The 26,462-nt window shown below is 36.5% G+C and overlaps 1 protein-coding gene across 16 annotated transcripts in view; it reads left to right on the top strand.

Moving 5' to 3' along the window:
• The window catches only part of camk2g1 (calcium/calmodulin-dependent protein kinase (CaM kinase) II gamma 1), an 88,616-nt gene that overhangs the window by 19,196 nt on the left and 42,958 nt on the right, over positions 1–26,462 (top strand). For all 16 annotated transcript variants that reach the window (XM_048170416.1, XM_048170411.1, XM_048170414.1 and 13 more), the window contains exon 3: positions 24,609–24,668. In XM_048170416.1, the coding sequence (XP_048026373.1) occupies positions 24,609–24,668 (60 nt within the window). The remainder of the gene's footprint in view (positions 1–24,608; positions 24,669–26,462) is intronic.

The raw sequence follows: 26,462 nt of genomic DNA, 5'->3' as shown, positions 1-26,462 counted from the left end.
CTCTCCAAATATATCTGTACTCATGTCTGAGGGGACGCACACCTTCTCCCTGGGCTATTCTTAGGCCCTCTCTTTCTCCCTCTCTTTCTCAGGTCCTGTGGTTGGTTCATCCCATTGTGGAAATGTCAGACACACACTGCTGGAGCCGCATCAGGCTCCATAAATTCTAATGCAGTCTACTGATCAACTTTTTTAAATCATATATTTTACACAATATTTGCTCCAATATATAAAAATGCAAAAACGCTATCTGCTGTTTATAGTATGTTGCAGTGTTTAGAGTCTTGTTCCCTTTTGCTTCTCTGCCATCTAGAGTTGTAAAAAGTACCGACTTCGGTACCTATCGGTACTGAAATTTTAAAAATGTGACTCTTTGAGTGCTGTTGAGCGGATTCGTAAACACCTCTGATTGGCCGTTGTGTTCACGTGCTCATCAGATATGTCTGTGATTGGCTACAATGATCAACGCATGGCAGCGTTTGAAAGCACACGGAAGTGTTTGAATTTGAAAGCGTTTTGAAAGTGGGAGTGGGAGCATTTGAAAGCAGGCATCTATCAGCGGACTGGTCCGCGATGGATGCCTGCTTTCAAACGCTCCCGTGTGTATATGTGTAAGCACTTGGTGAAGAGCTTCATGATGACTATTTACAATGTTTTTACAGTGTTGATCATTGAAGCCAAACACAGACATATCCAATGAGCCGTGAACACAATGGCCAATCAGAGGTTGTATACGAATCCGCTCAACAGCGCTCAAAGCGTCACATTTTTAAAATTTCAGTACCGACTAGGTACTGAAGTCAGTACTTTTGACAACTCTACTCCAATCTTAAATATAAAGGTTCCAAAAGGAGGTTTCACAACAATTCCATAGAAGATCCATTTTGGGTTTCCAGAGGAACCGTTCATTGAGTAGTTCTTAACTCTTTCCCTGCCATTGATGGAATTTTCAGGCAATCCATGCTTTCACTGTTATGCGGTAGTTGGCACTATTACGCATCATCTGAAAGAATACAGAATCTCCGGATCCAAAAACAAGCGAAAAAGAAGTAGAAACAAGTGATAGAAGCATTGCTTATGCACATGTGAGATAACGCGATCATAAAACATTAAAAAAACATTAACCAAAACTGCTTAACGTTACCAAATGTCGTATAGGACTGTGAAGTTTTGGGGGTGTTGATGGACTCGATCTACTCAATCCATGTTCTGTTCATCATTCTGAATCCGATCCGAACATAGTGTTTAGTCGTGTTTCCACCGCAGGAACTTTCCTCAGGAACTAGGGTCTTTGGGATGCTACTCGGTGTGTTTCGACCACAAGCTCCAGGGTCTAAACGAAGTTCCGGGTAAAAATTTCCCCTTCAGAAAGTCCCTGCTCACGAGGCACTTTTTTTAAAGTTCCGGATCTTTCGTGGGGTGGGACTTGGGCGCTGAGCATGCTGACTGGTTGAAAGTTTTGTGAAAATGATCAAAAAAGCTAGTGCTGGCTGGAAACGCTGGCAGGGAAAGAGTTAAAGAACCATTTTTTGTGTCATAGTGTGCACTGTGCGGAACATTTTAATAATCTAAAAAACCTTTCACCACTTGAAAGAACCTTTTGTGCAATGGAAAGGTACCATGGATGTTAAAGGTTCTTCATGGAACCATAGCATAGAATGACCTTTATTTTATAAACAAAGTACAGTAACTGTATTTAAACCTACTGGTCCAGAGAAGTCTCACCTTGAGAGTTCCTCACAGCCCTGACGGCACCTCTCACTGTTCATCGGGCCTGACACTCCCATTCCTCTTTCTGCTTGTCCCACTTTCTCTCTGTCCAGCATTTCACTCCTTTCTTCTTTCTTTCTCCAGAGGGCAACATGTGAATAATTCAGTCTTGTTACATTACAGAACGGGCCGTCTTTTTCTGAGGAAGGTAGAGTGACTCGCTCTGTCTCTTTTATTACAGCGTGAACAAACAAACGCTGTGGCTCATTCACAGCCGCACTGCTGGAGCCGGCCGTTTAGGTGTAATCAGATGCGTCTCCGCACGCCTCCCTGATGCAGTTAAAATGCAGATGAAATGAGCTGAATTGGATTATGCGCATCTTGAAACATGATACAAGTTATGTTTGGAGATGTGTTCAACAGCTCGGTGCGCCTTTCAGATTGTTGGAGGAAAGATGATGCAGTCGGGTTATAAAGACTATATATCATACACAAATTTGCATGTTTCTCTGTGAAGATATTACAGTTGTTTGCTCAAGTCATGAAAGTGCTTGCAAGGCAGTTTTGTATTAATGTTCCTCAAGCATTCTGATAAACCCTCAGTATTAAACTTCTGCAATTAATATTTATCCCCTTCAAACTTTGTCTTTTAGATATTTTAAAAAATTAGTTGTGCTGTCTTATTGTGATTTTTATAAATTTGATACTTTTAAATAAATTTAAGTTCACCTAAAAATGAAAATTCTTTCATCATTTACCCCCATCTCAGATTCTGAAGTGGATACTGCTGTCCCATGAGGCTACAGGAGCTGAGGATTTTAAAAAAGCTGAAAAATAATGAGAGTATTGTTAGCTGGGCAGTGTACCAAGAAAGTGTTTTCTTGTGGTTAAATTGTACATTTAAGTTTTTGCGGTTGTTGTTGTTGTTAAGTCATAGGTCAAAAATGTGTGGGTCAATCAATGTAACAATGAAGATTGTAGTATGTATGTATTTATACAACATACCTTAATACTTAAAAAAAAAAAAAAAAAAACAAACACATTATTAACAGTCAAAAAGTAAGCTCTTCAAATTCAGAGCATACTCTGAAAGTACGGGAATTAGGATGTAGTTTATGTTGGACACCATGAAATGTTTTATTTTTCTTAAATTTAGTTTTATTTTTCTTAAATTCTGTCTTTTTAAAAAAAAATGATTCTGGTTTAATGGTTTATTTAAACTTAAATAATACAGGATGTCAACTGAATTAATAAAACTAAAGCAATTTAATCTGTTAACATTTTTACACTAATATTGCCCTATAAAATGTTTTTTTTTTTTCTTCTTCAGAAATTAGAATTTTGTGGTTTGATTTATTATAAATTTATCAAAACCGGCGATAATTAAATTAATGCATAAAACTGAAATTTGGATATTCCTTTCTTTTTTTTGCAAACGTGCTGCAAAATCTTAAAACATGGAAGGAAAATTGTGTGATATTGCTTAAAGTTTTAATACAAAAAGTTTATTAACTTATTTTTTTAAACAATATCACCCAATTTTCCCTCCATGTTTTAAGATTTAAAAATAAGTATATTAAAACCTTTTTTTTTTTTAAGCAAAATTTCAGTTTTATGCGTTCATTTAATTGGCTGATGATAAATTTATAATAAATCATATAAACCACAGAATCCAGAACAACTGATAGCACAGAAAAAAAAAAGTATTTTTTATAATTATTACTTTGAGAAGTGCATTGGTAATTTATTTTTGTCATAATTTGTTCAAATTAAACCAAACTTTGATGTTGATGTGTTGTTGTGAAAAACCTTGAGTTTGTCTGTGTGTGTATCTGATGATAGTTTTATGAAATGACATGGTAAAATGCTCATGATTTGAACTCTTATAGCAGCTCTGGAGATGATGTTCATGTTTATGTCCTCATATAGTGAGACGGTAGCCTGGGTGCCAGCCCGAACCCCGCCCACAACATTTTTTGGACGGGAAGTTCGGTCTGGACTCGATCCATTGTGGAGTAATTATGCTCGGCTCCCAAAAGGCCGAGCCAATCAAATTGCCAGGGCGGGCTTTAATCGATGATGGACAGGCTATCTGCGGTTACGTAACCACCCACGTCATCAAAGAGCGCTTGGGTTAAATTGGTTTTCACCAACGATGACTGCAGCTGGAGAAGTAAGATGTTTAGATTCCGCTATCACGTTTGTAATAAAAGAAATCGACAGCGCATTAATTTTAAAAGACTAACAAAGAACCGCAATCAAGGCATTTGTCGATGGGAAAGATGTGTTTGCCGTCCTTCCAACGGGATTCGGCAAAAGTTTAAGTACAAGTTCAACATACGTCACTTACTGCGTTGGTCTGATTGGTTGTAGGTCTATCCAATTGAGTGCAGAGATTTTTTTTTTACTGGTTCAGTTAAGACATGCCCCATAATTCAAGTGCAATGGAGCAGTATCAGACTCACATTCTGCCTAGAATATGAGTATGACGAAGTCAGGCTAGTGAGACGGCAGAAGCTGAAAATACCACAAGTGTACTTCAGTTTGTGTTCTCATTCACACTCAGAGCATGCACACTTCATATTTCAATAGTCTTTTGTGGTTTAATATTCACAGACACTACTCCATATTCACAGACGATACTCCACATTTAAGTGTACAGGCCAAATTTTGATTAATATATGCAGCATTTCATTTACACAGAACCAAAGCCTAAAACGTAACCTTAAAGTCCCCTACAGTCAATAATTTTATCCTTTAAAACTCATCTTTGATTATAAAAATGACATATTTAAACGTTTCTTCCTGTGAAAAAAAAAATCTTCATGCCTTAAAATAGCTTAAATGAAACTCTACACCCTTGTTTCATTTAGTGTATGCGGATATGAATATGCAAATTAGTCCCCACCTCCACTTAATCACACCAGCTTGGACTACCTGTTCCGCTCAGTCAACTTTAGGAAACACTACACAATGGCAAGTGGAAATATTTTCAGCCATTTTTGAACCAAAAAAATGTTTTAGAAGGAAAAGAGGAAGAGCGAATTATACAGGATTACCTACAAGTTGATGTATCAGAATGGTAATGCGTTTTATGTAGGCTATGCTCTCTACAACATTGGACACATAACGGCAACTGTTATGATTTAGCCTTTGGCTTGACTATGTTATCAAACAGCTAATGTGTTGCTAATATTACACAAGCCATGTTCCCATTCACCATCTCAGACTCAGACAGCATCGATACAAATGCTTTGAACATCACAGAGAATCAGTGGAGAAATGCATATGTACTGTATAATTCACCCACTATATTGCTGTATGTACCCGATCTTTCCTGTCCCTTCTTAAAGGTGTTCCTGAGGACAAATGAGTTTCACAAATCTAATTGGCATGCATACTGTAATGAAAAGTTCAAATTAATTTATTTTATTAGGTCGGGGGCCAGACTGACTCCATTAGCCGTAGCTTCACCAAGCTTGTTGTTGAAGCTTATATTTTCTCTCTCTGTGTCGTTGTGTGTTAGCATGATGTTCTTTGGACCCCTCTCTCCTTGACCCATTTAACGCCCGTGGTCTTTCTGCCTCTGGGCTCTGCGCTCTCTTACGGTTCCCTCTCTCTTTCACTCATTCTTGTGTGTGGACTCAAGTGGGGTTTTGTCTTCTATTTCACACCGTGTGCAATCATCCATTCTTACAGCTGTGACGTGTGTCCCTTAGCCACCAGAACATCTTCAGTGCCTAGTGTTAACTAACCTAGTGTGCCAAGTGTTAACTTAGAACTCAATATGGTGACACATGGAGGATATTCCTTGCATTAAGCCACCAAAAGCATGAATGTAATGATCAAAATTGTGATTTTCTTTTGTGACACCTGCATTTTCCATTGAATGGTTGAGACGGGCTCATCTCATTGTATTTTTACTGTGTATGATACCTCAGGGCAACATTATTCATAAACATGAGATGAACGTTCATTTTTATGATGGTGAGACACAGTTATACATCATGACACTGATGCATTAGAGAAGAATGTTTTTTTTTCATGAGAAGGAGAGTATAGTGACTAGGTATATAGACAAGCTCCAAAAATTCAAGGTATCTTTTAAGGTTAATTTTTTTCCATTGTATTGAAATTCCTTTTTTTCCCGCTTTAATTGTTGCTTTTCTACTAAATCTTTTATCTTTCTTAGCACTTTTGTCATTTTATTTATTTTGTTAATCTTTTTATATTTTATTTTTGTAAGTTTTTTTGTTTTATATATTTGAGAATCACTTTGAGCTGCGTTTTATGTACTATATATACTACTGAATGATACTGTACATGTAATGTTTTTTTATTATATAAAAAAAAAAAAGTTAAATTGATCAAAAGTGACAGTGAATATATTTATAATATAAACCATTTCTATTTCAAATAAATGCTGTTCTTTTGAACTTTCTATTCATCAAAGAATCCTGAAAACAGTTGTCACGGTTTGCACAAAAATATTAAAGAGCACAACTGTTTAATAAGCACCAAAGATCTTGAGCAGCAAATCAGCTTATTAGAATGATTTCTGAAGGATCATGTGACATTGAAGACTGGAGTAATGAGGCTGAAAAAAAAAAAGAAATAAAAAAATTGTTTTAAAATATATTAAAATAGAAAAAAGTTATTTTAAAATATTAATATTTCACTGCATTGCTATTTTTATGGTATTTTTAAACAAGTACAGCCTTGGTGAGCATAAGAGAGTTCTATCAAAAACATTAAAAAATCTTTATGACTCCAAATCTTTGAACGGTAATGCATGTTAAGTTTGATCCGTTCCAGCCATTGGCAGCTTTGTCAAAAAGTTAATTTAAGATGAACATTTAGATGCATACAGATATCTGTTTTGTGGATGCACATTTACTCGTGTAACTCTGAAAATGGACCACTTAGTGGTTTGGTTGCATTGATGGCCTTCATTATCACATAAAAAGAGCTCGACCAGATACATCTTTTCATTCAGTCACTGGTTTGTTAATTAGAGTTGTGGTGAGTGTTTTGTCTGGGACTCTTTATTAGTGCATGCAGAAAGCCATCCTGTGCGGCCCGCCACATTTGTACGAGACTCTAATAACAGTAGCATTTGGAAAACAGAAGATCTGTCATAAACGTCAGAGAGAGAGCGAGAGAGAGAGAGAGAAAGAGAGAGAGAGAGAGAGGCTTAAATGGCCTGTGCGAGATGACCGGGGGTTATGGAACGTCACGAAGAGGGGAGGGAGATGCGCAGCTAAAAGCTATTACATGACGCATGCCACCTTTGCCTGCTGCTCTGAAATATTCGTTGAGAGGCTCTTTCTGATGAGCCGTATCTTTCAGTTTCTGTCTGAAGGGAATAATCTGCTCTAATTTGCCCCCTCAGGCCATGGAGGGGGCTGAGGTGTATGTTGGGAATGTATTGTTTACGTCCGTACCTCCTGTGGCTTAGTTACCGTTGTTTTGCACCACAGGTGCAGTGAGCATTGAGCTCAGTTCCGCATTACCCAGAATCCCCTTCTCAGATGATTTCGCTAGCCCCTGTGGAAAGTTTGAATGCGGTGCTACCGTCTAGAGATTCTGATTCCTGTTGTGGATGGCGTAATTCTTTGAAGCTTATTGTCCAAACGCTGTTTCTAGGGAAACACTTCCGAACCATTTCCATTAACTGCTGAATCACTTAGAAAATACTTCTTATTCCAGCTTTGTGCAGAGACAACCATGTTGGGGCTAACATGTTAAAAATATGTTCATTATGAATGATTTGCAGTTCTATTTGGTGTCGCTACTGGCAGGAAGGACATCGGTAAAAACCTGCTAACTCATGTTATAGTCTTGTGAAAGCAATTATTAACACCATTGGCAATGTTATTTTAGTATTTTTATTTAAGCCAATATTTGTATACTATTATAGTATGTATTAATATTTTAAATTAGATTTTATTTTTAGATTTTCTGTTTTCATTTTAAAGGTGCCCTTGATTCAAAAATTTCATTTACCTTGGCATAGTTAAATAACAAGAGTTCAGTACATGGAAAAGACATACAGTGAGTCTCAAACTCCATTGTTTCCTCCTTCTTATATAAATCTCATTTGTTTAAACGACCTCCGAAGAACAGGCGAATTTCAACATAACACCGACTGTTACGTAACAGTCGGGGTGTACGCCCCAATATTTGCATAATGCCAGCCCATGATGTTCCCAACATTATAAAAGGCATTAGACAAGGGCAGCCAGTTAACGTCTGGAGCTGCACACAGCCGAATCATCAGACTAGGTAAGCAAGAACAACAGCGAAAAATGGCAGATGGAGCAATAATAACTGACATAATCCATGATAGCATGATATTTTTACTGTAAAAGTTTTGTTAGCATGTTGCTAATGTACTTTTAAATGAGGTTAAAGTTACCATCGTTTCTTACTGTATTCACGGAGACAAGAGCCGTCGCTATTTTCTTTTTTTTAAACACTTGCAGTCTGTATAATGCATAAACACAACTTCATTCTTTATAAATCTCTCCAACAGTGTAGCATTAGCCGTTAGCCACGGAGGACACCCTTAAATACACTCAGAATAAAACGTTAACATCCAAATAAATACTTTACTCACATAATTCGAAGCATGCATACAGCATGCATGATGAACATCTTGTAAAGATCCATTTGAGGGTTATATTAGCTGTGTGAACTTTGTAAATGCGCTGTAATATAGTCGACAGCTGGTGTGGCAGGGAGCACGTGATTTAAGGGGGCGCCGCCGAGTGTAAATCAGTGCATTGTTAACGATGGCCCAAAATAGGCAGTTAAAAAAATGAATTTAAAAAAATCTATGGGGTATTTTGAGCTGAAACTTCACAGACACATTCAGGAGACACCTTAGACTTATATTACATCTTGTGAAAGAACATTCTTGGGCACCTTTAATAGTTTAAGTTTTAGTTATTTTGTTGTGCTTTTGGTATTTTTATTAGTTTTTACTGTTTAGCTGCATTTTTGTTTTAGTAATTTAGTATTTCAATTTAAATTTATTTTAGTTCAGTTTGTTGTCTTTCCAAAAAAAAAAGAAAAAAAAAAAGTTCAGTAGACAAAAACTTTTGTGAGTTTTTAAGTCCTACTGGGAAGTTCGTATTTACGAGGTGGGAAGTCGTGTTTATGAAGTCAGGTTCATTCAAGTAATTTAAAAAAATTACCTTCTCTTAGTTAACTACACAAAAATACAGCAAGGTTTTTAACTCTGTAATTCTAAGAAATGAAGAAGAAAGAATGTGCATCAGGTGTGTTTTGCTGCTTTATGTTTTTTATTTTAATTTATAATTCAACAATACCATGCTGACACTGTAAACTTTATCACTATATTTTAAGATTGTCAAAAGTATCGACTCCGATACCAAGTCGGTACTGAAATTTTAAAAACATTTCCCCTTAGCATTTTGAGTGCTAAGATTTGAGCGGATTTTTAAACGCCTCTGATTGGCCAATGTGTTCATGTGCTCAACAGATAGGTCTGTGATTGCTACAATGATCAACGCTTCAAAAACGTGTTGTAAATAGACATCTTTGACACTCTTCATCGAGCGCCTACACAGAAACCTGCTCAACAGCGCTCAAAATGCTAGGGGGAAATGTTGGTATTGTCACATTTTTTTTTTAAATTTTAGTCATTTCATAATTTCAGTTACCGAAGTCTGTACTTTTGACAACCCTATTATATATTATATTATGCTATCATATTTTGTGCAGACAATTAGCTTACTTGGTTGTAAATAGAAAAGCTTGACAATATCACTGCTAATACCTTATATAGTATAGTATAGTATAAAATATAGTACTGTGGTATTCTGCCATGTTTTTCACTGTCACTCCTCCAACTCGTAAACATCAGGGCTAAAATAAAATCCCTAGCTTCCCACTCGTATTAACGACTTTGTGGTGGCATTCATGTGCGTTCAACTCGTAAATACAAACCTTACGACATGACTTGAACTCACCATAAGGTCTATAACAGCACTCGCCTCTAATAAAGGTGGATTCAATGTTCTTTCTCTTTATAATCATTCACACACTAACACTTAAATTCATGCCTCAGAGTTATATGTGTGCGTTCCTTGAGGTGGCATCTGTTGCTTCTCATATAAATTTGGCTGAATCAATCGTATTAACAAGCTCTGTCGTGACGCCAACTGTAACGTATTTCAGGCCTGCAGACCTGGACCAGATCAGAACATTTTCAGTCATTTTGGCCTAGCGCATCAGTGCTAATTCAACAGTACCACGCCGATTCATATTCCTTTAGCAATTACAGCCATGACGCTAATACAGTTTGAGTCTTTGTAACCAGCCATTTTTTGTTTTTGTTTTTGTGGTGCCAGTGTTAGACTTCTAGGAAGTAATCACATGGGATTGCAGCAAACCCAGTTTTCCCCTCAAATGTCTTGCTTGAAGACAGATTTTGTCCTCCAGCTGGTCCTAATTTGGCTTAGGAATCAGGGGTCAGAGAACAGAGGTGTAAAGAGTACCTGAAAACCATACTTGAGTAAAAGTACAGATACCTTACATCGAAAATGACTCTATTACAAGTTATAAGTAACCAATTCCAATACGACTTGAGTAAAAGTCTTAAAGTATTTGATTTTAACAGTACTTAAGTATGAATGTAGGTTCAAAGATGCACTAGTCCTCGGCACCTAAGAGACATGCCAGTGAAAATAAGAAACTGTTGATTTGTAAGATTAAAAAAATCATGTTTATTTTCTAAAATCCAAATAAAACTGAACACCTCAATATTGCAATAAATCAAGGTTGGCACAACAACCTCTTAAATGTCTACAAACTCTCAAGTCTCAGTTAAGTGCACAAAAAGGTCATAATTAAACCAGTATCCTTCAAAAAGGTCTTGTCAATACAGCGGATGAATAAAATAATCCTTATAAAATAAGACCTGGTTTCGGTCTCATCACTGGCTGCATGACCTCATGTCCTAAATCAAACACCTGCAATTCAGAAACTACTTAACTACGCACAAGATATAGTAGATAGATGGTGATATCGCTTCTTTATAGCAGAAATAAACTGCTGCAGAAAAAGTTAGGTGCCATGTAAAATGTAATTTGTAATTGCATTACTCATCACAAATGTATTGGAGTAAAAAGCACATTTACTTGTTCAAAAATGTAGTCAAGTAGAGAGTAAAAGTTGCTAATATCTTTGATACGCAGTACAACTACAAAGTAGCCAAAAAGATACTTAAGTACAGTAACTAATTACATTTACTCAAATACTTTACAGTTTAAATTGTTTATTCGCAGATTCATTTTAATTTTAACTAATAAAAGTTAATGGAGAATAATTTCTTGCTCTTTAGCTTTTATTTTTTACCTCAGGTTCAATATCATTTTCCATGTTTGTCTGTATAATCAGAAATGAATCTAAAAGTTTATCTTTCTTTCTATTTGAAGGTTTTCTTTATGTATTCACATAGCCTGTTTATTGACATTCTGTTGATATGCTCTCCCACAGTCTTTACTTTTATATTTCCCTCAGGACGGCGGTATTTCGGTGTTGTTATCATGAACAGAACAGAGGAATGGCACTGAGGGTGCATGTGTTGAAAACATCAGTTCAGAATAGTCAAAGAGGGGCATTCTGAGACCGAGAAGGGCAGAATAGCAACAGAGGAGGACGTAGCAGTGGGAGATTTGAGATGCAGACGCAGTGGCCTTGCCGGCCAGTGCCTAGGGACAGCTCTGTCTGGGTCAGATACATTCTGATAGCCTGCTGCTCGGTGCTCATGACGTTATATGTGACGTCATGTTGCTAAAATGATGGCTTGCTTCATGAGTATTCATTCAGGCTGTGAGTGAACTTTTCCTTTAGAGGTGCACTCAATGTTTTGTTTTTTTTAAAAGAGTTGCATCATATGGGCACTGCAGTTTTGAGAATTGAGTCCCGATTTAATCCAATCCAATTATATGGATGTGTATTATGAGATTGAAAAGGAAAAAACAAAACAAAATGTTTACCTTTTGTTTTCATTTGTGTTCTTCTTTGGTGTGGCTTTGGCATGAAGCAGTTATTGAACAAACTTAAAGGGTTAGTTCACCCAAAAATTAAAATTCTGTCATCTATTACTTACCCTCATGTCGTTCCACACCCGTAAGACCTTCGTTTATCTTCGGAACAAAAATTAAGTTTTCTTAGTTGAAATCCGATGTCTCCGTGAGGCCTCCATAGGGAGCTATGACATTTCCTCTCTCAAGATCCATAAAGGTAGTAAAAACATATTTAAATCGGTTCATGTGAGCACAGTGGATCAATATCAATATTATAAAGTGACGAGAATATTTTTGGAGCGCCAAAAATAACAAAATAACGACTTATCTAGTGATGGCCGATTTCAAAACAATGCTTCATGAAGCATTGGAGCATAAATGAATCAGTGTGTCGAATCATGATTCGGATCGCGTGTCAAACTGCCAACGGCTGAAATCACGAGACTTTGGCGCTCCGAACAGCAGATTCGATACACAGATTCACTGTGCTCCGATGCTTCCTGAAGCATTGTTTTGAAATCGGCCATCACTAAATAAGTCATTATTTTGTTATTTTTGGCGCTCCAAAAATATTCTTGTCGCTTTGTAATATTAATATTGAACCACTATACTCAAATGAACCGATTTAAATATGTTTTTAGTACCTTTATGGATCTTGAGAGAGGAAATGACATTGTTTCCTATGGAGGCCTCACGGAGCCATCGGATTTTAACTAAAATATCTTAATTTGTGTTCCGAAGATTAAAGAAGGTCTTACGGGTGTGGAACGGCATGAGGGTAAGTAATAATTGACAGAATTTTCATTTTTGGGTGAACTAACCCTTTAATGCATCCAGGCCTTTAGGTGTCAGTATAAACTCTAAAACCTCTGGTGTTATTGGGATGTATTCAGCTTATTTTTAATGTAAGAGCGGGCACAGCCATTGTAACTTGAATGTGTTGAGGCTTCCGGTTCTTTTAGCTGTACAAAAACTGTCCATTATGCTGCTTGATATTGCAAACTGTTATTTGTTATCATATTATTTAAATTTATTATCGTAATCATAAACACACGGGTTTCTAGGGCAAATTATTTTACTGTTTACTGCATTTTGTTATTCTTCCAGTTATTTACCTTATTTACATTCACAGAAAATAGCTTACTTCCACGTTACAAACTAAGGTGGATTAGAGACAGCAAAATGTTAAATTTGGAAATAGTGACAGATCTTTTCTTACATATTGTGACAGACTTCCAAGTGAAACGGACTATTGTAGTCTTTTTTTCCTCACACTATTTATACATTCTAATAAAATCATCAGATAAACACATACATCATATCATGTGTGGCACTCACTCAGTCTGGGGACTTGGCATGTGTGTCCATGTGGTTGTGGTTGGTATGGTGAGTGTTGTGAAGACTGGCATTGTGCCCAGCATGGATTTGGCCTGGATTTTTTTAAAAGTAAACCCATCTGACCTAACCCTCACCCTCTGCCTGTGAAGAAAGTCTTTCCCAGAGCACAGAGCATTAAATGACTTTAGTTTATTGACACACCGCACTTTGCTCTGTTACATCCAGGTGCAGCTTTCTTCAGATCTTTTAGCGTTGTATTACATAATTGCTGACATCACGATGCAGCTTGTAGTAATATAATCAGTGGAAGACAATGAATGAAAATAGCTTTTATTTGCGTAAAGTGAATTTCAGAGTGAAATAGGATTTTTGACAAGAAAATATCATGTAGGCCAGGACTTTTTTCTTTGCATATATACATTTTTAACATTTATAATGCACATTATCCTGTAACTCTAAATGTTAAGTCTGCCTGATGTTATTTGCTTGGTGCTGCTCCTTCAACATAATGGCCTCTCGTCATATTTAACATTAAAAAATTGTCATTTCATCATTTGGAAAATGGAAGAGCTGCAGTGACCAGCTGCTTCTAGCAGATATTGACAGGCTATTAATTGTCCAGGCTCATACTGATTTGCGCTCTGGGTCCAGACCCGTGTCCCTGCGGGTCTGCGCTTCTCTGCGCCTGCTCTTTTCTGTTGGCCGCTGCAGTTTTGTTGATTGCGACAAACACAGGAGTGCCTCTCAGTGGGCCAGTAATTGAGCCCACGGATCTCTGAGCTTCAGCACAATAAAGCAAAACACTGACACAGACACTAAGTCAAACACACACACACACACTCGCACTCACTCTCTGTCTCTAAATGGCACGGGTGATAGAGCAATTAAACATTGCACCATCCGTATCCATATTAGGAATGAGCATTTTCTTTTGGGGATGGGTTACCTGTGTGTGTGTGTGTGTGTTTGTGTGTGTGTTACCCTCGCTTCAGTCGACTGCCTCTCAGCTCCTCCTCCTTCCCTCTGGCATCCTAATGAAGGCATTATCTCGACAAGTCACGGAACATGAAACTGCTGTAATTTGGCTTTTATCAATGTGTTTGCTGGTCGAGAAACATCCTTGCCAGCTCAAATGAAAGCAGAATGCTTTTTGATGCTGTTTTTTTTAGATTATTCTTTTTGTGAGATTGATTCAAAATGGCATTATGACATTCGGGCTTGCTTTGTCTCATATAATCAGACCTTTGACTGCACTGCATAAGATCTAGTACTGCAGTTTATTCTGGTCAAGATCCGCCCCTCTTAGATAGGAAGAGACCGTCTGTCTGACATGTATAGTGACCAACCACATTTACATTTATACATTTATCAGTGTACGTGTTTCTTAGGAGCTAAAACCATGATTTTGACATTGCTAGCACCGTTTGAGCTGTACAAACACTTGTTTTTATGTGCCATTTAGGGGTGGGTTTATCTAAAATAGATGATACCACAGAAATAAATAAGAATAGGTGGGGAAAAATTACAATTAATTATAATTTAATTAAAAGGAAAATATGTATAAACTAATGCATATATACAAATTCAGCCTTTCATAAAGAGGTAATTAAATATTATTTCATTGAGATTACTCAAAAACTAAGCAGAATAGTTTAATTTACTAAGTTTGTGTTGCTCTAAAGTGGTGTACATTGTCTTTTCTTTATCAGTTCATGCATTTTTTTTTTTAAATTAGACGATGATGAGACGACAATAAGGTCATTAAATGATGACTGTGACTATGAAGACGCAATATCATTGAGGAAATAAGACTAAAATGTAGTTAAAATAATAAAAACAAAATCTCTTTATTTATGTCGAAATAAGAGGTTCATGTTTGAGGTTGCCAGATGTCAAGAGTTTGAATCCACCAATCAGAGCTTTTCTGTTAAAAGGATACATTTTCTGCCCATCGTTTTACTTAATCTTTGCAATCCGGCAACCATGCGCACACCGACAAGAAGTAAGCTGGAGTTTAGCGATCTCCATTGAGATATTCTGCCAGTGTCATTCGGTTAGAGTTCTGTCACGAGCCGCTTGCACTGTTTGCTGCTACTAAATCTGCGATCAAACCTTCAGTTATTAACTGTAATAAATACAAACATGGATCTCCACTATATTGTTTGCGATTGGGGTTGCTGAATGAATGCACTTATGCAACATCTGTGTGGCAGTACAAAGTGTTTTTTGCTGTTGTTTTAATAGAAAAACATTAATTAGGGGCCAAGCACCGAAGGTGCTTAGGCACCTATTGTTATTGTTGGCGTTCCGTACGCTTATTATTATTCTTCTTCTTCTTCCGCTCTTGAAGTCTATGGCAGCCCATAGAACCGCTTGCGGGAAAGTTGTGAAATTTGGCACACAGTTAGAGGACAGAATGACCTTTGTCCATAGCAAATTTGGAGTCTCTAACTCAATCCCTCTAGCGCCACCAGCTGTCCAAAGTTGCACTTATGTTTATGCTAATAACTTTTGAACCATAAGGGCTAGAAACAAAATTCTTTTTTCCTATGATTCCTTGGGTCAAGACGAATCGATTGCATCATATGACGTCATTTTCCGTCATGAAAATTTTTCCGCCATTTTGAATTTTCTGAAAAACCTACTTTTTCAAACTCCTCCTAGGCCGTTAGTCCGATTTTCATGAAAATTAAACCAGATCATCTTCAGACCATGGTGACAAAAAGTTATGGAATTCAAGTCGATTGCTCAAACCGTTTTCGAAAAACACACGAACGAATTGTACGTAGCGCTTGCGAAAATAGAAGTAAGGCTGTATCTCTGCAACACTTTATCATATTCAGACCAAACTTGATACATGTCTTCACAAGCATGACCTGAGGCACCATGCAGTGTTTCGGCTCAGCGCCACCTACTGGTGCGGAGATATGAAAAATGGATATTTTTGCTTATAACTTCTGATGGGTTTGTCCAAAAATCATAAATTTGGTCTTGTTGGATTCGGGGTATCATGCCGAGTCAAATGATATCCAATTTTCCCATATCGGACATTTTGGCCGTCGGCTATTTTGAATTTCGTGCTAAAATGCTGTATTTTACGAACGCATTAGCGTATCGTTACGAAACTCGGTATGGGTCCCCAGCACAATACCCTGAAGGAGCCTGAGAAGTTTCAGCACTGCGCCACCTTGTGGTCAAAAGTTATAACAAAATTTACAGAAATGCTAATAACTTTTGAGTATATTAACCGATTGTAATGAAACTGTTTTCAGTAGATTCCTTGGGTCATGCTGAGAACATAGATATCAAACTTTCCATAGTCAGCTGAACTTCCTGTCCGCCGTATTGTTTTTCTTTAAAAACCTACTTTTTCGAACTCCTCCTAGACCGTTGCTCCGATTTTCACCAAAATCGAACCGTATCATCTTCAGACCATGCTGACAAAAAGTTATGGATTTCAAGTCGATAAGTCAAACCGTTTTCGCATACCAGAGCAACGAATTTGAGGCATGATGCAAAAATGACTCTTGAAGCTGTATCTCTGCTATGCTTTATCATATTCAGACCAAACTTGGTATGTGTCATCACAAGCATGACCTGAGGCATCATACAATGTTTCAGCACAGCGCCACCTACTGGAGTGGAGATATGAAAAATGGCTGTTTTTGCTTATAACTTCTGATGGGTTTGACCAAAATTCATAAATTTGGTATGGTTCATCAGGACAATGCCCTGAAGGAGCCTGAGAAGTTTCGGACCAGCACCACCTTGTGGTCAAAAGTTATAACAAAATTTACAAAAATGCTAATAACTTTTGTCTGTATTAACCAATTGTAATGAAACTGGTCTCAGTAGATTCCTTGGGTCATGCTGAGAACAAAGATATCAAATTTGCCATAGTCAGCTGAAATTCCTGTCCGCCATATTGTTTTACTTTAAAAACCTACTTTTTCGAACTCCTCCTAGACCGTTGCTCCGATTTTCACCAAAATTGAACCGTATCATCTTCAGACCATGCCGACAAAAAGTTATGGATTTCAAATTGATAAGTCAAACCGTTTTCGTATACCAGAGCAAAACATTTGAGATATGATGCAAAAATGACTCTTGAAGCTGTATCTCTGCAATGCTTTATCATATTCAGACCAAACTTGGTACGTGTCATCACAAGCATGACCTGAGGCATCATACAGTGTTTCGGCGCAGCGCCACCTACTGGAGTGGAGATATGAATAATGGCTATTTTTGCTTATAACTTCTGATGGGTTTGACCAAAATTCATAAATTTGGTATGGGTCATCAGGACAATGCCCTGAAGGAGCCTGAGAAGTTTCGGACCAGCGCCACCTTGTGGTCAAAAGTTATAACAAAATTGACAAAAATGCTAATAACTTTTTTTTCTAATTGCTCACTGCTGCTGTTGGTCTGATGCTCCCAGCCATGTTGGCTGGCTTCTTCTGCCGTTTTTGTGCTTGGCCCCGTAATTGCTGCTTGCAGCTATATTTTAATTTGGAATTATTGGAATTGCTATTAGGAATTTCACTGTTTTCATTTTTGAGAGGTTTCTTGTTTTACCAATTTTTATAAAGTAGAAAGTGTTAATTTATATGATAAATAGCCTGTAATAAGCTAGGAATAATCATCTAGGAAACTAGATGATGTAAAATAAACCATGCATTTTTTTGTATTGATTTGTGCTTATAGGTGAAAGGTGATAGGTCCCAAATAACATTAATTGCGATTTATAATTTTGAGCAAAATGATAATTATCAGTTTAACCATTATGCAGCATGACGAAAATGTGACGTTTTCAGACTAAAAATAGACTAAAATGCCCAGACATTTAGTCAACTTAACTTGACCAAACAAAAACAGACTAAACATGATAAAAATTAAAAAGTACGTTTGACACAGGACTTAGACTAAGACAACAAAAAATAGCTGACAAAATTAACACTAGTTTCAATATTTATTTCTGTTTTAATTCCAATTTCAACTGTAATTCAGTTACATTTCCATCTCATGTATTTCTCTTTCGTACACTACTTCTTCAATTCTTCTTCAGTTCTTATTCAATGTTCATTCAATTTATATTCTATTCCAGTTCAGTTCCGGTTGACTTTGTCACTTAATGAATCTTAATTTAAAAGTGCTTACATTTCCATTACACACATCACTTAAAGGTGTTTTGAATATATCTATGTGCAAAATATCAATAGACTTCACAATAAATGATTTATTTGACTTCCAGTGCAGGCTTAGTTTGGTGTTTTTGTTCCACTACTTGGCCTCCGCTCAGTAACCTTTCAGTGGCTCCCTTTTCCCCCATTGTCTTTCTGTCTGTCCTGCTCTTATTCACCCTTTACACAGAATGTCAGGACAGAGGGCCCTTCCTATCTCTATCCAGCGTTTAATTATGCATCAGATTAGAGGGCTGTGTGTGTCTGTAATACAATTACTGCAGCATGAGAGTGTGTTATCTTCCGTAGTGAAACTGAAGTAGTTTTGATAGCACCACGCTGCTGTCTCTCTCTGTAATATAGAAGGGAGTTTCCTCTCTAGTTACTTTTGGGACTGTTTAACTTAACAGTAGAATATTTGTCATTGACTATTAAGCTTTTGCCTTAATACAGACCTTAGTCAGTTGCAACATAAATGAGGCTTTGATAAATGGAAGCTCAGTCCATTCATTGGGTTGCACTTTTTACTCTGTGAGAAATTCCATTTATTTTTACATTTACACATTTTGCAGACACTTTATCCAAAGGTATACAGTTTATCAATTCATGAATTCCTTGATAATCAAACCCATGACCTTGGTGTTGCTGGCACCATGATCTACTGTTGGCTACAGGAACTTCAATTAGAGAATGTAGGGCAAAATTTGACTTCTCTCTCTACAATTGACTGGATTGTGAAAAATGGGCACAACAGACCAGAATAGAGCTAGTTGGTTTGAGGAGAATGGTTGAAAACTTTATGGTTTTCTTTCACTCTGATGACAAGTATATTGCAAGTATATTGCAATTCAATTGATGCTGTACTAGCAATTTAAGTTTCGTCTTGGTACACATCTTTTGCTTGTATCTTGTGGAGCTGCATGATTCGAACACCCACACGATCTCATTCCTAAATGACAACGATTTGCCTGTCTATTAAACCTTTGACAAAATCACCCTGGAAATCTGCGTTGGTACTGTCACTGACCCAGAGAAAGCAGTTTCCAAGGTATAAAACAGCTTCACAAATAGTCTTTTTTTTTTTTAACCACACAGTATCTTTATTTCTGTGTTACAAATATTCAGATTATCACAGAAGTACTGGAATAAAAGTTTATTGTTTGGATATAAACACTGATGTCTTCGGAAGTGATCAAAATAGATAAAATCACCTTTTGAATGTCACTTCAAATAATGATTATATTGAGTACATTGTTACAACGTGTCTACACCAGACGCGAGTGGCATGACAAAAATAAATAGAGCCCATTACAATCAGTGTTGCTGTTTACGATGGACGCAGCGCGATGCATCACGACACATCCCCGATAAAATATGATGCACCGTTTGATTTCTGATTTGCTTAAAGCGCTCGCACTACTTCTGACACAAACAAATGGATTTGGATTTTGCAATTGCTTTGTCGCATCTAGTGTAGACAGCCTCAAGCTGTATTGGTGCGACGCAATGCAACAGCTGTCACATCCGGTGTAGACGTGATGTTATGCCACTAGGTGGCGACAAGTGACTGTTAAAAATATGCACGTCATTGAATCATTCATTCAAGCGATTTATTCAAAAATGCTGATTCATCCATTAATGAAACAAGTATTTGAGTCATTGAATCATTTATTCAAACTGATTTTTTTTGTAATAATTCTTTCAAATGTATTAGTTTTAAATACAGCAGCAATTAACATTTTGTCAGAAGCTCTTGTAAATTACGTTACTTTGTTTAATTGTCTGTTCAGAATCGTGATCTCTCTGAAACCACCTTTATTTTTATCCAGAATTGTGCAGCTCTAGTATCTTTTATATTTTTAAGTATGAAACACAGACCACCATGAACATAAACATATAAATATCACAGAGGATCTAGAGTTTAAAGCTTCCTTTTTAATACTTAACCAGTTCATTCTGACAGATGGTAGTTTTAAATTTTGTTAGTGTGAGTATGGCGATGTTATTCTCACATCCTGAATTATTCTCTCTTTATGGCTGTTTTTTGAGATAAACAACACATGAAGAACTGGAATGAGGAACATTGTTTTTATATATATATATGTGTGTGTGTGTGTGTGTGTGTGTGTGTGTGTGTGTGTGTGTTTAAAAAAAATAAAAATTATATTTTTTACATTTTATATTTTTAGCTATATTGCCCTCTCTTCATCATATACATCTTTTCTATTTGCTTCAGCTGCCAGTTCATAGGATCACATGGGTTCATTGTGCCTCCGTGCTGATCCAGTAACAGGGATTTGGTGCCATCTTGGCACTCTTCTGCTTCTGCGGTTGGAGTGTGTGTGGTCAGTGTTGGCCAGCAGTGAAAGGGGTGTAGAGGAAAACAGTATTTGTGCCAGCAGCATGCTAAGGGTTAATCTTCCACTGGGTCACAGGGCAAGATGGGAGAGGATGTAATCCTGTTAGCTTGGAGCATGTCTGCTGTGCGTGTGTGTGTGGTTGCGTGTGTGAGTGCATGTGTGTGTGGTTGCGTGTGTGAAAGGCTAACACCTAATCTAGTTCAGAGAAAAAGACAGTCAACAAGACAGAATGGGGTAGAGAAAAAGATGAAAAAATCACAGACAGCACAATATGTGGAAAATTATAATGAATGCATGTGTGCACAATCGAATAACACATTTAATCAAACCAACAACCGAATCAAAAATGGCACTTAGCTTCAGTTGATGTGCTTGTTAAGTTGATTGGATGGGGTGTTTTGTATTATGTCCTTTTCAAAAGTGCCTTTTTATAAAAAGTAACAATAGGACAGAATCATGGTTTCATTGTATTTTTACAAAAAGCGTAACATTTACTAATCTAAAATATTTTTTATCTCCTTTTGTTTGTTTCTATAGCTCTGTTTCAAAAACCTTGCCTAGTAGACACATAGACAGCAAAGGCAGCAACTCTTTTTCAGCAATTCATTTCAATAGATTTGGATGTTAGCCTTCTCTTAAATTAACATTTATATGTGATTTGCTAATAAGCATAAAAATAAGTAATGCAAAATAATTAATTGCACTTAACATTAAAATTTGTAATTTTTATATTGTAATTTAAGTTCTACAAATGAAGGCCACCAATACTGCTACTGATGTCTATATTAAATTGATTTTCATTTCTCAATTTCTAGGGATAAAATGAGTAATTATAGCCATTCAGCACTATAGTATAATTGAAAACCATCATTTTAAACATTTAATAAGCTTAAAAAATTATTTTAACTTTTAATTTAAGTGAACTTTAACAATCTTCACATAAACCCATGATAATAATTGTCACATTTAGCTGTGCCTTTAACATAGTGTGTTGTATATAGTAATATAGTGATGTTTCTGTCTCTGTCAATTTTGTCATTTTGCACATTAATTTTCACTGTGAGAAAATTACTAGTTAAAACATTTGGTATCCATATTTTTATGTGAGGATTGATTCTTTTGATACAGCATCAATATCACGTTACACTTATTTTTGCACTTACACCTGCATGTCTTAATCATTGAGACAAGCCAATGACAGAATCAAAAACGAAGCTTGAAACACGCGAGCGTCCTATGGGTCTCGCGCGTCGCACCCATCAGCTTGTCAAAGAGAAACACGTGGAGATTGATCATAGGATAGGCCTACATGCGGACCACCCTCGGTCAGCCGCTCTCTTTCTTCACGGAGCTGGTGAGCGGAAACAAAACCCTTTCAAGGAAAGTTTGTTCACTTGGTGTCCATATTTGCAAGGGCTCCGGGCAGCTTTTTCGGGCATCCAAGACCAAGTCCTACCTACTTGAATGGGGAAATCCTTAAATCTGAGAAACTGCCTGCTGAACTCTGATTTAAATCAAAATCTGACATGAAATGTCCCGTAAATGTTGTTTCTTATGCTCAAATAGCGTTAAAAAGCTAATTTTTCAGTGCGCATGAGCAGTCGAACACTGACTGGTTTACCAATCGCCGATTGGCACTTTTATTTTAGAAGCCGGGACTTATTCTGCCATGTTGCACGTTGCACTTTCTCCCATTCATAAGTAATATGAGTGCTCATTTTTTGGCTGCATCCAAAAACTTATGCAGCTGACTTATTGCATCGATGCCTTATAGGCAATAACAGAAATCAGAAGTGGAAAATGTTGGTCAAAAATGTGCATTTACACACAACCTGACCAGAAACCTCATTTTTCAGACACCATCTTTCTTTTTCTAGCTCAGCTGTTACCTAATGAAACGCATAGGATTGTGGGATATCAATGGCAGAGAAGGATACATCAATGTTCCCTTCAAAAATCGATCAGATGAAGCTATCTCAGGAGACAAGAAGTGAAGCTAACATTGGATTCGGACGTGCCTTGAAATGTGTCCTCCGAAGCCAGCATTTTTACGTTTTTGGATGCATCCTTTGTTTGTATAAAGTCTTTGGTGGAACCCAGATAACATGATCATATGCTATAATGCTAGCCAAAGGATGTAGGGATAAATTAGCATCGCTACTTCAGGAAGGGAAAAAAAATGGATGCTGCGTTAAATGTTAAATATTTTTAATGCGTTAAATAGAAAATATTAATTGCAGAAATAAACACGCTAATAAAAATACACACAATATTGGGTAAATGTGTTCTTTATGAGATTGTATTGATACTTTTTTGTATTGAATGAATTAGATTGTTTTAAATATATATTTAAAATTTCTTTGTCCATCATTTTGGAATTTTTTTAACTAAGCTGTGCATTCGGCAGTTGAACTCTCTGTGAATAATACATGTAATGATGCCTAGTATTTGACCAAAATGTCTTTTATGCTGCCTACGTTTTGGAACAGTCTTCATATCAAGAGCACACCTTAAAATGCCTCCTACATAAGCAGCCCACTAGGTTTTGGCCCAGAGCCTGCTAGGAAGCCAGCTAGACTCCGTTTCTCACAATTTCTTGCTTAAGCATGTCAACTTAGACAGTGTTAATATTTGCAGGATGAATCAAGCTGATGTGTTTATTGCAGAGAGCCGAGTGAATGAAAGCCATGAAAAATATGCCGTCCGTGCCGGTTGCACAACATGCAAGTATGGATTTTGTAATGTTCGTCTCGCTCTTCTGTTATACTAGCCACGTACACAGTACAGTTGTCACTCCACTTCTGAGTGCTTAAGTAATGACGGTGATTCCAGGGACAAAGTTCAGAAGTGGCAGGTTTGGATGTGTTGGTGATTCATGTACTGTACATGGTGACTGCAAAGCAATTATTTCAGCTGACACAAGTTAATTTAAGGGCGTGTCTTGTCTGAGACCTTTGAGATGTCCCTGATATTTACTTGACAATTAAACGATTATGATTGCCGTCTTAGAAAATATATTTTTGTCTTGTCCGGTTAAAAGGCAAGATCAGTTTAAAGCAGATTTGTGTACACTAATAAAAGGGATTTTTTTTAGAGAAAATGCTTCTGTTAACTTAACAAAATGTTATTGATAACTTTAAAATGACTGATTAAGAACATTATTTAATGCAGCTAATTAGTTTAAAGTTTTAATATTTGATCCACAATGTCTAATAAGCAAAATATGAAAGCTTGCTTAGCCTGTCTGAGTGTAATCTGTCAAAACATTGTTTATTTGACTTTTAAGCCTATTATTTTCTAAAATATGAATCACATCCAATTTCACTGGCCTCCAGCAGTGCATAGTGGGTGACTTTTTACATTGAGAAGATGAATAAACCCCAGTCAAGACATTGAGCTGCTATTTAGACTCCCCACGCTTGTGGTGTGTGTTGCAAGTGTGAGGAAATGAGCCCTCGGGCTTGTTTGTTTAATTTTACATAACAACATTCATCCTTCAAACGCACACAAGCATATTACATGTTTTAGTAATAAGCCCTAGATTAGCTTGAACCTCACCCCCACTCCCACAAACACACACGATTTACAATATCTTATCATGACAGGACCAAAGTCACAAGACATACGCTGGATATTTCTGTATTTTTAATTGGCTATGCTGATACAACCATATATCAGTATATTATTTTCTGCATATATAGCACATCTTGAATTTTTTATTTATTTATTTATTTTTTCAAATAATGCCCTAAAGTTGAATGAGCTGTTTATCCTTCTCTTACCTCCCCAGCATTGCTGGTCACATCTGTGACACCTGTGTAAAAATGTTCTCTCCTCTTAGAAGACAGGACAGAGCTGCTCGCACCTCAGCTGAGGTGTTCTTCTCATTTTATGGTTGTGAGAACAAGCCATCAGCCACCTCAAATATCTAACCTGCTTTTCTCCCTCTCTGTCCTCTGCAGATCATCAGAAACTGGAGCGTGAGGCCCGAATCTGTCGTCTACTCAAACACCCCAATATCGGTGAGTTCGATCTTTATTGTGACTGTTTTTCTAGTGCCCCATTATGCTTTTTTCGCATATTACCTTTCACATAGTGTGTAATATGGCTGTTTGTGAATGTAAAAGGTCTGAAAAGTTTCAAAGATCAAAGTGCACGATAAATGGAGTTAATGTCTCCCAAAAGAAAGAACCGATGCTGAACTACCATAATCAAATCATCAATAATTCAAATCTAACTTCCTGCTTGAACTTGCGTAGGTTTGTAACAAATTCGCATAATGTCAGCCTATGATCTTCATTGACTGCCCGTTACTGTTCATATTACTGTGTGTCAAGCTCTGAGGAAGCCTCTGGAGCTGAAATTCAGATATGGTAATGGGCGTTTCGTTTGTGGCACACATTGTAAGAAGCAGACCAATCACAACAACTGAGCCATTTGACCAATCAGAGCAGAGTAGGCTCTTGGAAGAGAGACCGAATCCTTTATTAATACTATTAAATGAGACAATTTGAAGTATGGGAATTGAGTCCAATAAAAAAAAAAAAAAAAAAAAATATATATATATATATATATATATATATATATTTTTTTTTTTTTTTTTTTTTTTTTTGGACTCAATTCCCATACTTCAAATTGAAAAAAAAAAAAATTTTTTTTGAAAATACATTTTCAAAACAATTTTATATTTAAGCTTCTTCAAGTTCACCACCCCTTTATATTCCAGCTCTGCTTATTCTCTTAATAAACATCATAAGGGTGCATCAATGGGGTGCTTTTTAAACAATATTTCATATGTATGCTTTATAAAGAAATTTATATGTACTGTATGCTGGACACTTTTAGCTGCTTTTATAGTCCATCTCGTCCTTTAAAAATAGTTTTGTTAAGAAATATTTATTCACAATGTATATATGTCTACATATAATTTTTAAGCATTTGCATCTTTATAGTATCAAAAAGTTACAAAACATACACTACACTACTATTCAAAACTTTTGGTTCAGTAATATCTTTTTAATGAAATTAATACTTTTATTCAGCAAGGACACATTAAATTTATTAAAAGTGACAGTAAAGACTTTTAAAGAAAAAGATTTTTATTTTACATAAATGAATGTTCTTTTGAACTTTCTATTCATCAAAGAATCCTAAAAAAAATGCATCATGGTTTCCACGAAAATATTAAGCAGCACATGAGTTGTCAATCAATGTTTTCAGCATTGATAATAATAAGAAATGTTTTTTGAGCAGTAAATTAGCACATTAGAATGATTTCTGAAGGATCATGTGACACTGAAGAATGGAGTAATGATGCTGAAAATTCAGCTTTGCGTCACAGGAAGAAATTTCATTTGAAAATATATTAAAATAAAAAACGGTTATTTTAAACTGTAATAATATTACAGTTTTTAGTGTGTTTTAGATAAAATAAATTAAGCCTTGGTGAACATAAGAGACTTATTTCAAAAATGTTAAAAAAATCTTGCTGACCCCAAACTTTTGAATGGGACTGTAAATTTAGTCAAATGTGTCCAAACTTTTAAATGGTGGTGTATATGTGAGTTTGTCGCAGTGAGCATCTGCAGCTGTGAGTGTTTATGAGTGTGTGTGTGTGTGTGTGTGTGTGTGTGTGTGTTAGCTGGTGACAGTGATGACTGGGACTGAATTAGGCTGAAGTATTTTGCAGCAAAAATACAGTGTCCTGCAGAACAGCCTCTCCCAAAAGTCATTGTCTAAAAGAACGTACAAACACAAAATAAGGATTGTGAGGGGAAAAATTTAGCTAATAAAGGGCCGAATTTAGTAGAACGCAA

The sequence above is a fragment of the Megalobrama amblycephala genome, linkage group LG20 (assembly GCF_018812025.1).
Source record: "Megalobrama amblycephala isolate DHTTF-2021 linkage group LG20, ASM1881202v1, whole genome shotgun sequence".
In the NCBI taxonomy this organism is placed as follows: Eukaryota; Metazoa; Chordata; class Actinopteri; order Cypriniformes; family Xenocyprididae; genus Megalobrama; species Megalobrama amblycephala.
The sequence above is the reverse complement of the archived record's forward strand: the minus strand, read 5'-3'. Positions and strand labels throughout refer to the sequence as shown.